The sequence below is a fragment of the Mycteria americana genome, chromosome 8 (genome assembly GCF_035582795.1).
Source record: "Mycteria americana isolate JAX WOST 10 ecotype Jacksonville Zoo and Gardens chromosome 8, USCA_MyAme_1.0, whole genome shotgun sequence".
Classification (NCBI taxonomy): Eukaryota; Metazoa; Chordata; class Aves; order Ciconiiformes; family Ciconiidae; genus Mycteria; species Mycteria americana.
The window spans coordinates 2,818,786-2,836,076 of NC_134372.1; the positions used below are offsets into that span (position 1 = coordinate 2,818,786).

A 17,291-nucleotide genomic window follows, 5' to 3' on the forward strand; every position below is an offset into this window, starting at 1 on the left:
TGGCTGAGGTGTGTTTGCTCTTGGAGGAGCCACCTAACCCATCCAACAGTGCGATCTCCTCCCTGAGAGGAGCCATCCGATGCTGAACAGTTCCTCACCGTCACCAGCTCCTGTCAGTTCCTGTCTTGCAGAAGCCCGAGCATTTATTTTTGCCTGACTATGAGATACGAGAGCCTTTAAAATCTGCATTTATGAAGGCTTTAAGGCCTGACAAAACCATTGCAATCCTTTTGCCTACCTTCTTGCCCAGCAAAGCCCAGGCCACCTCACCCACGAACCCTGCAGCACTGCAAGGCTGCGGGTCATCACCAGCAACATCTGCTACGGAGAATCCGCTGCTCCTCTGGGCACACTGCAAGGTCTCGCAGTGAAAAATATCCACCTCGGTAAGGTGTAGTTGGGCAAACCCAACCCGAAGCCACAGATCCTCCTGCTGCCAGATGTCCTCCACACAGCAGCTTCCAGACCACCGTGAGGTTGTTAACGAACATCTCTGCATCTCAGGCAAGCTAAACAGAGAAATCATCCTTAACCCCACCAAGGTGCATACCAGCTCCTCTGTCAGCTCCTCTCATGATGGAGCAGAGCTCTACCAGTGTGACACAACCGTGCAAGAAGTCACCTCTTAGGAGAGGAGATGCCCCTTCACAGAGAGACCGCTGACACCACGTACACCGACATGGCAGCTACCGCCACCAGCGTGGTCACAGCTACCGCCAGCAAGATTCAAGCACCGCTTCCTAACCACAAGGACCGGGTAGACACCAGCAGAAAGCTGTGCACATACCACGTGCCTCCCGCGGAGGAGTACTCAAGGGTCCACTCTCAGCCAACAAACAGATGCCAACTGATACCAGTGGCTAAAATGAGGTGTAAAAGTGGGAATTCAGCCCATAAATCCATGCAGTAGAAGCCCTCATACACGAGAATAAAATGCTGCCACGCTGCAGGTGAAAGTTGTTTTCAGCAAAACCTTATCCTAACTCCTGACAAAGATGTTCTGCTGTCAAACCACCTGAGCAGCTGCTCACCAAGACCTTCCATCGCTACACGAGGATTTCCACCTCTTCCAAGGAGAGCTCCACCAGCCTGCGGACAGCCAGGAAGGGAACCCTTGTCCTGCCCTGGGTACAGCCCCCGTTTGGGGTAGAAGACCATCCAGTCTCCCTAAAACTGCTCCTAACAGAAAGCAAAATGACCATCCTCCTTGGCTATGAGAAATTCCACCTCCATGAAGGGTTTTCTTGATTTTCTTTTCTTTTTTTTTTTTTTTTTTTCCTTTCTTTCCTACTGCTGAAGCCACATCATCCCCGTGGCATGGGCTGAGCTCAGGGGACTCTGCTTCGGCCGGCTCGGACACCACTGTGCCATGAACCATGAGGAACCACCGAGGCTTTGCTCCCTTTACAGCAGGGCTCCTTCCCCACTGCCCAGGCTTCCAGTCAGAAGCTATATGTTTTCCAAGAGAAGTATAAACAGTAAGTGATAGCTCTTTATAGCAGGAAATGCCTTTTTAATCTGAAGTGGAAAATTGTATAAACTTATTTGAATGTATCACAGATAACATTAGTCATTTGTGAGCCTTATAAGGAGCGTTCATTTTGACTGGATAATTTATGATTTGTATTAGGAACCTTTAGCTACAGAATTAATTCCAACGGAAAGCAAAAAAACCCCAAGCCTTCGTTTTGTTTTGAAATATTCTAAAAAAGTGAATTTGGCAGGACCTTCAAATGTATATTCATTGAACAGATGTTTAGGAAAAGGATAGGTGGGTGTTAATGAAGTGGGAGGCTTTGCTCAAAGGAGATTTTGATCCCAGTGCTACTCTTGCTCGAGTCGCTAAACCCTCCATTGGGTTGAAGGATCTGACCCCGCTCACAGCCTGCACGAGCCTTGCAAGGTGCAAAGGATAATCCAGACTTATATAAAGGAACTGGACCCACTTAGGGTATCAGTGACCTTTTAAAAAATAATTTTGTCTCACTGTTTTTAGAAATGCAGAACAATTACATGGACCACGGGGACGCACCAAAAACTGAACCTAAGGGCACATCTGCTCCGGGGCCGGCCGCAAGCCTTCTGCGGAGGAGCCAAGCAAAGCTGACACGAGCACATCAAGCAGAAGAGGACCTACCTGTTCACGGAGAGCGATAGCTGGTCCATGCACGCTTTGATCTTGTTTTGTGCTTCTAGGTGTGTCATGTTCTCCGTGCTCTCTCCATTAATTGCCAGAATAATATCTCCTGGGCACAGGTTTGCCATGGCCGCTTTACTGCCAGGGTTAATCTAGGCAGGGAAAAAGAAGGGGTTACTTAAAAGAATGTTTGGTTTTAAAAAAAGTCTAGTTTCTTGGAATAAGCAGCAGATAAAGGGAATAGTTATTTCTGGAGAAGACACGTGTTTTGCCTACACCAACGGTATCTACCAGAGGTTGGATGTCAGAACCAGGGCTCTTGGGTCAGCCCCAGTTCTCTGAGGACCATCCACTACAACAACGCCCTTTTAAATAAGGGATTTCTGTCAACCCCCGGCAGCCTATGACCACATCCTCTCTTCAGATTTGTCTCTTGCTTAAGATAATGCAATACCCTCTTTCAAAAGAGATGCTTTAGACTCCTTTGGCTTGCAGGCCTTAAATCATGCTGTGAGAGTCAATCCCTAAAGAGCACACGCAACCCTCCTCCTTGCCCAACTAGAAGATGAGCACGGTCATCCTAATTGCTTCCTGCGGAGAGGTTACGTCTGACATCAGTTTTTCCTGACCATCATTCCAATGACTCGTCTCTTTCTAGCCCTGCATGGAATATCGCACAGCTCGTTAAGTCTCCACAACTCTTTCCTCCTGGTTTTGTAGGAATGCCAGAACCTTATAAAACTCGTAACTTCTTTCCTGGGGAACTAATGACAGGTCCAGGTACTGTTTGTGGTCAGCCATGAGACCAATCCTGCAGCCCATAAAAGAGTTTCTCGAGAAATGACCATTTCATTTACATCAGCCCAAATGTGGTTTTAATTTTTGCAATAATATGAAGTGATGCAAGGCATAGGCAGGACAGGTAAATGTGTCTGTTTAAACTCTTAATAGCTACGTGCTTGCGCTCTAATTTCCTCTTCAGTCATTCAGAGCATCTGCTAACGCTCCGCTAATCAACCGCATGGTTTATCAAGTGAGAAAGCAGAGTCTGACTTTCGGTTATTCATCTCTCACTGCACGTAGAGTGCGATGGTGCTTTGATTCTGTTTAGTCTTGATTTACACGGGTGTAATCCCCCGTCTCGGGCGATGGATCTCTGCTCCATCGCACCCTGCTCGAAAGATCGAGGCAACAGGATCACTGCTCTATCCTCCATCTCCCCTCGGGCGTAGCTTACCTCGGAGCATGGGGACAACCAGCCGCTAACAACAGGTATGGTTTTCCAGACAGTTTGCCACCAAGCGCTGGCCATCTGCTCCACGGTGCCCACGAGCCCCTGACCACCGCAGGCCATCGTTAAACAGGCAGTCTTTTAGAAAGTCTGTTTTCGTCTTGATCTGTTTTTTCCAGTTGTATTTTCATAGGGAATTTGAAGAGGGTTTAGCCTTAACGCCAAAGCCCTTTGTGGGACGTGCTGGGGCTGCTCGCAGGACCGAGGCTGGTAAAACAGCCAGCGAGAGGCAGACGGCACCCGGTGAAACACGGACCCACTGCACCGCTCCCTGCGTGATTACAGCCACGATACTACTGAAACGTGAACCCAAAGGTGTTTGAGGAGCTCCAAACCACTTTTTTGCATTTAAGTAGAACTGGCAGCCTGAACTAAGCCTTTTGTTGCGTTGTCAGAGTAAATCGGCATTTGCCCTTTGCTCTTCAATAGTTTCAGCCAGGCTATTTTCCTCTAACAAAACCTGCCGGACCAACTCCTTCCCTGCTCGCGGGCTCCCCTGTGACTCAGCTCAGAGCAAACAACAGGAGGCACTTCTGAACACAGCACACCTTAGCTGTAGAGCTCTGACACAGGGCATTTCAACCCAGGATTGGTTTGTTTTTTCCCTGGTATGCATTCGTCCTGTTGGTTTTTTGAACCCATGTAGGAAGACATGGCATTCACAGAGCATGAGGCTCCGTCTACAGCCACAGAAGCTGCCAGACCCACCAGAAGCTCAACCAGCACCCCCAAGGAAGCATCTCCATGCACTTGCCCGTTGTCATCTGCTTCCCTCGATGTCTGTCCTGCAGCCCCAGCTGCCAGCAGACTTTTGGACTAACAGACCTTCAGTTTGACCCAGGACAGCTGTATTTTGTTCTTCTCTATTCAATGCTGTCTAGATGCCTGATAGTTTTTTCTCCCTGCACTGATCTTAACCAGATTGTAGCTTCCTTGGAGAATAAGCTGTTCATAAACAGGGCTCTTAGGTGTTTCCCGTTTTTAGATTCTGGTTTATTTCAAATTATTTTGGCAGTATCTTCATATTACCGTTTTATGCAATCCACGGAGATGACTGAGGGCTTGAAATGGAGCTGCACTCCAAGAACTCATTAGTTTGAGATACGGCATTGGTGTCACTGCAGCTCGGGAATCAGTATTGTAACGTCTGTCAGGTCCAAAGTTTGTATTTTAGTGAATAATGTTTAAAATACTTCAAACCAAGTTCTCCTAACTCGCAGCTGTGCAAAGCCATTGACAGCAAACGTGCCACAGAAAGCCCTGCGAGCCTGGCTGTGGTCTGGGCTGCGTCTGAATCCTCGTGCAAGGGTCCCACCTGCTTTGCTCCATGCGGATCCATGCAGCCAGCCTACTGCAAAACCAGGATCTCCATAAGGACAAGGATACAATCTTAAGGATAGTTATTTTTGTAATGGAGTCTATGCTTGGAGTGAAACACCCAAGAAAGGTGACCCTCTTGTGGCACATAGAAACGAACAAACACACGAGGAAGGAGCAGGAGGGACCTGGGTGTCTCGGTCAGGCACCCATCAAGCTACAAGCAGCCAGCACCCACACCAGCAGCAATCGGCTCAACCCAGAATGCTCCTTAACCAGCCTCTTCCCTTACAAAGGCCAGCTACTGCCCAACGAGCTGCCGCACCCACTCCTATGAACAAGTGCACCCACAAAAAAAAGCGTTTTGTTGTTCAAGTGATAACCTCGTTTTGTATATTAGTCCGTTCTCCAGGGCTACGGCTGAGGGATGTAACTACAGCTGCGTGCGTTGCCTGGGGGTGTAGGAGCTCTCCAGGGCAGTGACATTAAAGCCCAGCAGTGCAGAGAGGTTTGGGGATGGAGCCTTTACCAGAAGATCTCATTCGTGCCTCCCTCCAGCGGGGCCTCGGCTCTGCCGTGAGCAGGACCCGCAGCGCGTGCGGTTTTGAGAGTAACGGGACACGTTATGAGCTTAAAAACACTGCAGCCAAAACCTGCACCGAGTCACTGGAGCCCTGCGTTCTCAAAAGGGGCCTCCAAAGGAATTGAGGTTTGAGAATAGGGTAGGCTTAAGAAAAACAGTGATAAGATTTTTGCTTGTTTGTTTTTGAAGTTCTCCATCAGCGCTAAGAACAAACCATTTTAAAAATCAAGTTTGCATGAACACAGACCAAGACAAGACCGATGGATACGTAACTCGGGGTGGTGTAAGCGGTCTCCCGGGGACCAGGACAGGTTGCGTCTCCCCACCACACGCTGCCTTTCTACGAGCAACGACGAGTACCCTGAAGCAGAGCCCCAACGCACGCACTGGAGCCGAGCACGGGCTCCGTCCCATGGAGCCTGCTGCGCCCTGCGTGTGCCACGCCTCGTCTTGCCCACGCTGGGTGCCTGCCAGCATTTGGGCTGTTTGTCTGCTTTTCTCCAGTGAAGAGCTCAAGCAGGGTAAGCATTCCACGCTAGCAAGGAGCCAGCCCAGTCCTTCACACCCTGCTAACCCCCGGGGCTGCAGGGCCCCACATGGGTGCCGGTATTTCGGTGCCGGAGCAAGGGGCTGGTGGAGAATCACGCGGGTGGACGGGGAGGTCTGAGCCCTCGCGCTGTTGGCAGCTCACGGGGTCTCGTTCCCCGCAAGGCACCCAGCGCCCAGGGAGCTCTGCTTGCGCCGTACACGTTCAGAGCGGTCAAGCGTATGGCACTGAGAGCCAAACCCACAGCAAACACCGCAGGCTTAACGAAACGTAAATATTTTTATTCAAGTTCCCCTAAAGGTTTTTCTTTTTCAGCTAGACAAGAATCCAGCCTCATTTGGAAGCTCCAAGCTCCCAAAGCCACAGCTTTATACAGCAGTGACCCAAGCTCTGATGGGAACTCCAGGCCACCAGGTAACTTAGGCTGCTAGTTACGGTTGCCCTGCACTTAAAGATGTTTTCCCACCAACATAAAGCTAAAGCCAACTGATGGAGACTTGGGGTGAAGTTGCACCAGACAGCTTAGCCAACCCCCCAGCTTGCCCACGAGAGGGGAGAGGACCTTCTCTCCGCACCTTCCCCCTCCCAGGTGCCATCCAGGCTCTTCCCTCGTGCCAGCCCCGGTGCTCAGCAGGTTTGGGGTTTTTTTTAAGCACAGCCTGGGACGCAATTCAGCAGAGCAGAACAGTTTTCTGAGAGTGAATCAAAGCAACTCCGAGTAACGGATCCAGTGCGCTGGACCCCTCATCTGGGCCCAGGGGAGGGATGGAGTTAGCTGGTGGTGAGCTCTTCATGAGATGATTAAGCAGATCCCGCACAGCGCTATACGTGGAATACCCACTACCCAGCACCTCGTCACTTCTGCATCTTCAGCAGGAAGGAACTGAGCACGAAATCCGTGCGGGACCAGTCAGTGTGCTGGGGATGTCACTGGCACACGTGTTTTCACCGCTCCTTGTACGCCCGTAGAAGCGCATTTGCTTGTACTCTGCCCGAGGAAACCGCGCACACACAGCACGGCATCTGCTCCGGGAACGCGGCGTAAACGTATGCCATTTATAGTGCTCTCCCAAAATTAAATAAAGCCAAGAGAGAACAATGTCCTGCATTTAACCCCTCCACAAAAATAAGCAGCTGCTGCTTCGTTTCTCTCACAAAAAATGCAGATGCATAAGAATATTTAGAAACAGAAAATACTAAGAGAAACAAAAAACATGCACAGCTAAATATTGTAACAGCCGGGCACGTGGAGGTTTGCAGAGCGTGTGCTCCTGGTAAGTAGCTCCAGGCTCTGGAGAGCACAGAGCAGCCTCTCCCCGCACAGCGTGCCTGCTGCAGGGATTCACGCCAGTAGGAAGCCAGCACGTATATTTTTCCCCCCCTTTTCTAAAAAGCATATTATTCTCCCTAATCCCCTCGGGACAAGTCTCGTTTGTGACACCTTTGCACGTCCTCCGCATAGCGCTGTGCTTCAAAAAAATACTAGAGGTCCAGTATCGGTGCCTGGCTCAGTCCTTTTATATTATTCCAGCAGGAAAAGGAGAATTTTGAAGAAAGAGACCCCCGTAAACAGCCCTTCTCTCCCTGTCCTCTGCCTCCTCCGTCGCCGCAGGAGGTTCGGTCACAGCGCTGCGAGCTGCAGCCCCACACCGAGGGTAACGAGGGGAGATGTGACCCACGGGCTGTGGCACTGGACCAACACCCCACAAGCTGGTGTCTCCTTTTGCCAAGTCATCGACCAGCCAACTGTATCTGCACAATTACAAACCAATTTTTTTAAATTAAGTCTTCCCAATTATTTCCCCCCCCACCTTTCCGCAAGATTACCACCCACCACTCTCCTCTCCTCCGAGGGGACCAGCCTCAAGTATCCCCAGCCAAGTGGATACTCTGATGCTATGGAACAGATTGGAAAAACCCTAAAGCCAGCAGCGGCTATCTTATCTGGCCGCTGGAGCCTCGTTAGGATTTACTAAGTGCTAGCGTCTGACATCAGGCCAATAAAATAAAGCACATTAAGGCAACCGTTGCACTAAGCCAGTTGGTGTTGGAAGCTGTGCAATCTAATTTAGTAAGCAAGATTATTTGCGCCGAGAGGAGTTTACTCTTGAAACACATATAGCGTTACACTTTCCCCCCTGGAGATCAAGCACAGAAGCGTGTCAGGGCTGTAAGACCAGTCAGCGCAGATCAAGTCTTAGGGGACAAAGTCCCCCACGCCTCACAGAATCATAGGATTCGGGAAAAGACCTTTAAGATCATCGAGTCCAATCGTTAACCTAACACTGCCAAGTCCACCACTACACCATGTCCCTAAGCACCACGTCTACACATCTTTTAAATACCTCCAGGGATGGGGACTCCACCACTTCCCTGGGCAGCCTGTTCCAATGCTTGATGACCCTTTCAGTGAAGTGAAATTTCCTAATTTCTAGTCTAAACCTCCCCTGGCGCAACTTGAGGCCATTTCCTCTCGTCCCATCACTTGTTACCTGGGAGAAGAGACCGACCCCACCTCTCTACCCCCTCCTTTCAGGCAGCTGTAGAGAGCGATGAGGTCTCCCCTCAGCCTCCTTTTCTCCAGGCTGAACAACCCCAGGTCCCTCAGCCGCTCCCCATCAGCCTTGTGCTCCAGACCCTTCCCCAGCTCCGTTGCCCTTCTCTGGACACGCTCCAGCCCCTCAATGTCTCTCTGGGAGTGAGGGGCCCAACACTGAACACAGCATTCGAGGTGCGGCCTCACCAGTGCCTGGTACAGGGGACGATCACTGCCCTACTCCTGCTGGCCACACTGTTCCCAATACAAGCCAGGATGCCATTGGCCTTCTTGGCCACCTGGGCACCCTGCTGGCTCATATTCAGGCGGCTGTCGACCAACACCCCCAGGTCCTTTTCCGCCGGGCAGCTTTCCAGCCACTCTGCCCCAAGCCTGTAGCGTTGCGTGGGGTTGCTGTGGCCCAAGTGCAGGACCCGGCACTGAGCCTCGTCGCAGGGATAAGCTGCACGCCGCGGCAGCGGCTCAGCTCAGAAGCAGCTTTGCTCAAGCCATCTCTAGAATTGGGCCAACACCACAAGCTGAAACAATCAACGCTTTAGGGAAAGGTTAATTTGTTATAGTAACTTAACAACCCCCCCCCTTTTTTTTTTTTTACTGTTTTACCCAGAAACCCGCCTCTGTAACATCACCTGTGCCAGGGCCCAAGGACGAGGGACGCGGTTCCTCCTCGCTGCCTGCGCGGGTCTTGGCACAGCCGTCGGCAAGAAGAACTTAGTATGTACTCTCCCAGTAGTTTTTACCCAAATTCACAAAAGGTACCTAGTCAAGCCGACCAGAGCTGCATAATAAAGGCAGCTTTCTCTCTCATGGATCTCCTTCACTTTTGAAAAAATAGCGCTACTGTAACAAAACACAACGCATCAATTAATGAAGCCATCTTCCCGGAATTTAATGGGTTAAAACACACCATCCCATACAGGCCTACACCGACCACATCACTTCTCTTAAATCAAGGGTAGCTTGTTACAGGCAAGTCTGGGGAAATGTTCTGTTCTGCAAGCGTGATCAAAAGGGCCTGATTAAAGCCCTCAAGAGGCCTTCAAGATAGTGTGACAAAATTCTCAGCTTTTAAACAAAGCAAGCCTGTTCCATTATCAGGAAGCATGCTACGGGGCAGCAGATGATCTTACGGTAGCAATATCTTTTAAAACAGGAAGAACCGAGAGTTAAATGACTAACTAATGAAGATAAATTCCCTGAATCCTTCAAGCATTCTTTCCAGGGATTCTCTTCAGCTTTTCAAAGCATCGTGCCTTGAACCGACATACATTCCTCACCAATCCATTTGCATTTTTCTAATTGCTTATATGTAAGTCCAACGTATGAAGACGTTACTTAGGTACGCTGCACAGCACAGTAAATGAAGAGCGTTGTTTATGTGACGTGAATTCATTTAACTACTGAAGAAAACAAGCAGCAGCTTAAGGGCCTACAAGGGAAAGAACCAGAGTACGAGCATTATAAAAAGGCAAGGCACTTGAAAATCCTTTTGAATTCAAGTACTGATGGATCCAAATCCAAATTTAGAATCAGATTCTTCAAGTAGATCCTAATCCAGCTTAAAGGCTGAGGTCTTTGTACAAAGAAAAGGCTGAAAAAAAAAAAAAAAATCGATGAAATCGGATATGAATTTTAGAGCAACCAACCACATAACCCAAGTGCAAACCTCGAAGAGCTGATTGAGAAAGGCAGAGGTTGTTCAGACACTCGTACCCGGCTTATTTTGCCAAAAGCTTCCCTTGCTCGGCCCAAGGGCACCCAGAGCAGCGCTCGGAGCAGGAGCAGCAGCGAGTGCAGCACCGCGCTGCCCGCCGCGTTCACCGTCACCAGGAGCCCTCTTACCCCTTCCTCCCAGGACACGTTGCAGATACATTGCTCTACGACACAGAACGACCCGCTCGTAACCACTACGGCTGCTATGACACTTAAATCTGCTTTATCCTCACTCTGGTATGTCGGGGAGCAAGGCCAGGGCTGGACAGCCTGCCCCAGGGGACACCGGCTAACCCGTGACGTGGGTGCCCTCGGAGCATCACCGCAGTCCCCGAGACACTGCACCGTTGCACGCCACTTGGCAAACTGGAGTCAGCAGCATCAGAGAAAGCGTTTATGGTCATATTTGGTTCACCTCCAACAGATCTTCAGTGCTCAGCTCTCCTGTGAAGCCTCCCCTTCTCAGACACCTCTCAGCCAGCAGCAGGGCTTCCTCAACCCCTGTTTGGAGAAACCCCTGGGTGCTTAGCAGAAGACATGCAGGAGCTGCTGGAGCTCTCCTTTTCAAACCACCAGCCTTCTCGGCCAGGAAGGTGGGTTGATACTTTCTTTCCTATCAAAAGGAAAGCAGCCACAGAGGTATCTCCAAACAGAAGAAAGTTGTCCGACGTAAAAAGCGGCAGTTCCGCTGGTGAGTAAACCTGAAGCTTCGCTCTTGTGAAAGAGGTTAATCTCACACAGACCGGAGGGATTTGTGCCTTTGCGACGCGGCTGCTGTCTCCCAGTTTAATTGCGAACACTAGGTATTTTGCAGGGTTTGGTCTTTTGTACCAGAAGCTTTACATGTGCTAAAGGCTCCTGGGAAGCGTTTTGTGGCTTACAGTGAAAGGCGGCATTAAGACTTGGCGTGCTGTAAGCCTCCCAGCTGAGCTTCTACTCCACGGTGCCCATTACTGAACAGTCCGGCACCAAACTGTTCAAGAAAGTTTCTCTTCCAGCTGTGCGTTGCCCCTGTCTGGTAATTAAGAATAATTACTTTAAATAATCTTCTGTAATCTGGTATATTTTGCGTTCTGAAGCTTGTACTGTAAAATGTCATTCGCACGTAATCTGCTATCGGTCCACACAACACGTAAAACTACTTAAGGTTTAACGGGTGTGAATTTGAGTTGCTCTGGTTGACAAGAAGGATTGAGTGTGGCACGGGCTTTGAGGCATCTTTATGATGTTTGGAAAATTCATTGGCTGAAAAACCCTTGCACAGCAAAGTTGTTTCTTTTTTTTAAAATAGAGCTCTGTTCTCTCCGGTGAGAAAGCGGGGTTTATTTTAGGTCTCTGCCGGCTGTAAAAGCTACGTGAATGCCACACTGCGGCTCGACATTTTTGCAAATCCTCCAAGTAACCCGATGAATCCTGGGTTTGCTTGAAGTTTTTGTCTAAGTCCTGAAGTAGAAACCAAACATAACCTTATCTTCCAGGGCTTGGGGCAAGCACGGCGTTAACGGCCGTGTACCAATCCACTACATTAACCAGCTCTCGCCAGGTACGCCGTGGTTGGCTTCGGCACACATCTAGCAGTGCTGCGCTGACGACAAGTCAAGCAGAGTATTTTCTGCGAACATGTTTGCTTTAGCTATTTTATCAACGCTACCAGATCTCGAGTTTTCTTTCACACTCTAGCACCTGCGGTCACAGATGACTTAAAAAACAAAAACATTTTCACTAAGTGTTTGGGTATCTAACAACCATGAGTCAATGCATTTTAAGAGCTCAGAAATCAAACACCAAATTCAGAAATACTATATTTAAAGGGACTTGTGCCTTCTAGGATTTGCTATGTGACTCTTGCAGACTTGTGATATGCATTTTCCCCCCAAGCAACAACAAAAAAAATTAAATTGCAATAGTCTGCATTAATTCCACACAATCCATAATGGCATATTTGTATTAAAATTAAAGGACTGATCTACCCCCAGCAGGACCAGGATTGTCATCATCTATTGCGCTATATAGCAACAAGTTTAAGGAAAACAGAATAAATTCCACATATTTCCTTGTATGCTTCCTACACTAACAGGGCCGTATTAGTACGTCTGCTATTTAACTTCATTCTCTTTTATCCCTGTATCAGGTGGGATACAACCATGCACTTTTCCGAAGTAACTCTGAATACCTGTCCCAACAGGCAATCTTTCAGTCTCCCAAGAAGTTAGAAAATTGACATCACCATCATTTAAAAGAACAAACCAAAAGCAAAACAAACAAAAAACCCCCCAAACCAGAAAAAACCCCAGCCCCAGCTCCAAATTCCCCAGTCACACCGAGCCCAGTCTGCTTTGTTCAACCTGGCAGAGGCCCGAAGTGTTTTCAAGGGTGTGCTGGGTTTATTTTGCTAAACTCGCCCCAAGGTCAGACCTTGCATGAATGGACCTACATGAATCATTCTTTCCGCCTGCTTTCCCACTCCGGAGTATCAGCGTGCTTGATTACGGTAATTAGCATTAGGCTTTCATTCCAGCATATTCTACCATTACCGTCTCCTGAACCAGCACAAGCATTTGTTCTTCTCTTTCAGTTATTAAATAAAGCCTCAGTGACAGAATAACTTCAGCAGCAAATCTATTTGTTACATACTTTTGTTAGTTCTTATCTGTAGTTCGGATTAACTGTTAAGTACCACTACAGCTTCAAGTGTAGCCACCCAGACCTCTCACTCCACACCATTCAAGCAGCAATCGCTGGAAGAATGATGAGAACAAAACAGAATGACAAGCAAAACTATTTCCTTCCACTTAAAAAAAAAAATCATCCCACTTTACTATTATGTTATAGCAAACTATTATGTTATAATATAGAACTATTATGTTATAGCAAACTAATATGCTACCAACTGAGAAAGAGCTAGCATCACTTAGTTCTATACAGGCAATGAAACCACCAAAAGGCAGCAGAAATCAGCTGGGGTCGTAGCGTTCGGATTCATCAACACGGAGCAACTACTCCAGTCCGTTTGGGAGCTCTAAACGGAAAGTGCATCATTTCCATTTAATAAACAATCAAATACGTACAAGTTACACACAAAACCAGGAAAAAAACCTTATGGAAAGCAAAGCAAAAAGCCCCGTTCCCTTCGCTGGCATCTCTGGTTCCTGCCCCCTCCGCCAACATACGTGGAGTTCCTGGGGTAACTGAACCCGGCCCCAGGTCTGCAGAGCCCTTCGTGCTCTGCCATCCCCAGCCCGCAGCACACAAGAACAAGCCTCGCAGGCCACCCCAGAAATTGCTACTCCGAGTGGGTACTCTGCATTCAAGTGGGATCACAGCAACGCACTCGGGCATTTGCCGGCTGCCCAACGGAGTCAACGAGACAACTTCTACTGGAATTCCTCCCTCAGCAGAATTCCTTCTCGAGTATCCTAACCTTTAACAGGACATGTATTTGCTCAAATACAAAAGCTCCTTAAGTTTAAAAGTCAGCCTTAACTCAAACAATACCTGGATAATGCATTGCAGACCAATTATTTCTCACCCTTCTTGTGTTACAGTTCCAAGCCAACACTGAAAAATGCATTTTTGCTGCTCCGCTAGAGACTAGTGGGTGAACTGATGCTGAAGCCAGCAGATGAAGGAAAAACTGTATTAAAAGCTTTTTTAAAATACTGGAATCAGTCCATTGTCAATTATCTGTTTAGCCACGTAATTTATCTACGATTCTAAAAGCAGCAAGTGCTTGGATTAACAGTGGCAGAGTTGGGTAGGTGATGCCATTGACTGCTCTGGGAGCTGGACAAGTGAGTTCAAGTGATTAAATACATTCAGCTCCTCTAGTTACACTAATGACCCATTATCTTTTAATCTCAGGCAAGGGGTAGATCAACTGTGATCCCACACACAACCGCAGCACTCACTGATGTGGTTACAAGCATAACACTGAGAGCAGCGAGTAAGTTATTCCATGTCTGTTCCTGAACCGTGCTTGCTGGTCGAAGGCAACGCTGTCCCGGCAGCAAGCCTCCTTTCCCACCAAGGGCAAACAGTGTCCAGTTGTAAGCCAGCTCAACCAAGGCAAAGCAGCTGTCAGCTACCAGAAACTTAATTAAGGCTTAAAACCACTTTCTATCAAGTCATTAAGGCCAACTCTAAGCAGATGTTTTGGGTCATTCCCCTACCCCTATAAATATCACTAGGAGGAGGAACCATCAATTACATGATGTACTATACCCGGCCTTCTCTTACTGTAACTGTGGGTATAAACCAAGCTGGGTTTCTTCCCCAGAGCACAGCCTTGAGCTACAATTCCCTTCCCAGCACTGTGCTGACAACGCACCAGCATCACCCCTGCACGGGGCCGCTGCAGCACCCTTCGGGGCTGTGCACCCCCAAACCAGCCCAGCAAACGCCAGCCCTGCTCATCTGGGTCCCCCAGAAAATGCAAGAAAAAACAGGGGGAAAAAGGGTGGCTAGCACACCTAGCTTTTTATGTGACCACATGAGAAAGATGCCCTAAGCACACCCTTCTGGATTTGCATTTATCTGTCCTTATCTTTAATACTGAAGAACTTAACACTCCAACTGGAGCCCCGGCCTCTTTAGGGCAGGGCTCAGCATCAGCTGTTCCCAGTCACTTGGGCAATCAGATCTTTACCACCTGCCATTTAAGACTGATCAAACCACAGAGGGAAGTAACCTGCTTTCAAGAAAAAACCAGATCATTCCTCAATTTCATGGGCATATTTGACACAGCTGCAAGGGATGGGCTCAACACCATCAGCTGTACCTGCCCAAATGCAGCGACCTTGCAGGGGGCTAAAGGCAAAAGCAAGTTCTGGTGAGTGAGTCAAGTCCCATTCCAAAGCAGGACTGCGTGATTGTTATTTTCCTTGCTGCCAAATCCATATTTTTTCAAGTTTATCCCTTGACAATCCTGTCACAAGCCACCTTCAGCCTTCCTTCCTGCCCCACGCCAGGGGTTCAGCCACACCACGGTGCCTCCCGCTCAGCTCAGCCCAGTCTGGCAGCTCCAATCACACCGACCGCTTCATTATTTTCCCTCTAGCAGTGATGCTTCAGCTTCAGGTCCCACAAACGCAACATTAAGGAACTCTGCCTTCACTTAACCTGGAGCAACGACACTCCAGACAGGCTTTGGAGAAGAAGCTGCACCCTTCTAAGGTCCCCCCAGCAGACAGCAAAGCATCGCTCGCTGAGGCTCCCAGGGCAGCGACACATCTCTGCACTGTTAGAGCTGGTGAGAGGTCTGGGGAGAAATTGTTTCCTGTAGTAGCTTAGCAAAGAGTAGAGAAAACCAACCTACTAATGACTGAATAATTTTTTTTCAACCCCTGCACAGAGGAATTTGTGTTTCATAAGCAGCCAGCCAGCCTCTGGCACCCAGAACTGAATGTGGGTGGCTTTTGGATGCTGGGAATCCCAAACAGCAACCTATAAATTCCCAACGTAACCAGTCCAGATAGGATGCTTGCAGGGCTGGACAGCCCAAACACCCCATGGCACATCGGTCCTCAGCCCGCCTCGGGCACAGAAGTGGGGTGCAGCAAACCCGCATCCCTCGGGCAGCCCATCGCACCCAGAGCACGTCAGCATCTCGGGCTCGCAGCTGGATGCGGGAGTCCCAGAGTCTGGTCCCGCCTCCCGGCACAATTTCTGCTTTTCAAAATATGTTTGTAATTTAATGACATTTTAATATAAAACAAATAAAATGTAAAAAAAAAAAAAAAAAAAAGGCACTTTGAAGGAAGCAGAAGTCAGCCAAAAGCCTCAACAATTAGGCTACAGCAAGAGGCTCCCGCCCTCCTGCAGCGACCCAGCCCGGGACGCTGGGAGCCCCCAGCCCCCTTGCCTGGCTTTCGAGCTGGAAAGAAGAGATTTACTGGTTAGACAATTAAACTAACTAGACAATTACAGAATAAAAGCGAACATGGCAGCACACCAGCCACACTCAGCGCTCTGCAAAGAGGCAGGGTTGCACGGACCCACCGCCAAGCAAAGCCCTGGCTCCCCGGGGAGCCCTCCAGCAGCCCCTTCCTGCACCCCCACGGCCAGGAGCTGCAGCAGAAGCTAACTCTTCCCCAATTTTAACATTTTCAGGTATTATTTGCAAAGGCAGTGAGGTCTCTTCTCGTGTTAAGAGACTAGAGCCCAAGCAGAGCACCCTACACCACATTCACGTTCCCAGCGAGTTGTTTATCACCCTCTGGGAGCAGCCAGTAGCGTAGAGCACATCGGAGCATCACCCCTCTCTTCAGCGGGAGCAGAATTAAAAAAGGATCCAATTTAAAAGGCTGCCACACTCAGTCACATGAAATAACACCCTACGACTGCTCCTTGCGTTGCAGCTCCTTGTGATCCAAAGCCTGATGAGAATCATCCCCACACCTCCCAGGTTGCTGAATCAAACAAGGAATTTGGCAAGCCACCTGCCTAGGCAAAAGCAGACTTTGTTATTTCTTGTTTAATGTTAAACCAAACTTTTTTCAAAGTAACAGGAAAACAGACTCCCTCCGCTAAATTAAGATGTTCACCTTCACAACAGCAACATTTTTGCAGTCACCGAGAGGCAATTTTGTGTTTTGTTGTGCTACATCCCACGTTACTGGGGGAAGAGAGAGGACTTCCCTGTGCCCAGGAGGCGCAGGCTGAGCCCCAGAAGCCGAGTGCCTGCCCTACAGCGCGGACACCCCGGCTGTGTGCGGACGCCTGCCCGACCCCGACAGCATGGCCAGCCCCGCCGGCTGCTGCTCCCTCCACCGCCCTGGCCTTTCCCGGGCCGGGTCTTCCCTCCTCTCCATCTGTCTCCTCCTGCTACTCCTCCAAAAAAGCCTTCGCTGGAACACTTGGTAAGGGACAGCCCAAAGTGAAAACAGAGACATAAAGCTGTGTAATAGGCGCATTTGAACTCAAAGACAAACCAAGTCTCTTTAAAAACACGCTCTCTTCCGCAATTATTTCTTTAAAACTCAGGGTACGTGTTTTCCCTTTTCCATCACAGCTTTGGCAGATGAACGAAAAGACGGCAAACAGCTTGTATGCGTTACGGCAATATTTTTAAGCTAAAGCTCCTTTCAAAGCCTTTCAATACCCTCCGTGCTCGTCCCAGCGCCCCAGCAGCAGCTGCCCAGGGGAGCC

The 17,291-nt window shown here is 49.0% G+C and overlaps 1 protein-coding gene across 1 annotated transcript in view; it reads right to left on the bottom strand.

Annotated features, from left to right (window-relative positions):
* Positions 1–17,291, bottom strand: part of PDLIM4 (PDZ and LIM domain 4) — a 54,646-nt gene that overhangs the window by 36,372 nt on the left and 983 nt on the right. Inside the window, exon 2 of the mRNA XM_075509484.1 lies at positions 2,138–2,289. Coding sequence (XP_075365599.1) covers positions 2,138–2,289 — 152 coding nt within the window. The remainder of the gene's footprint in view (positions 1–2,137; positions 2,290–17,291) is intronic.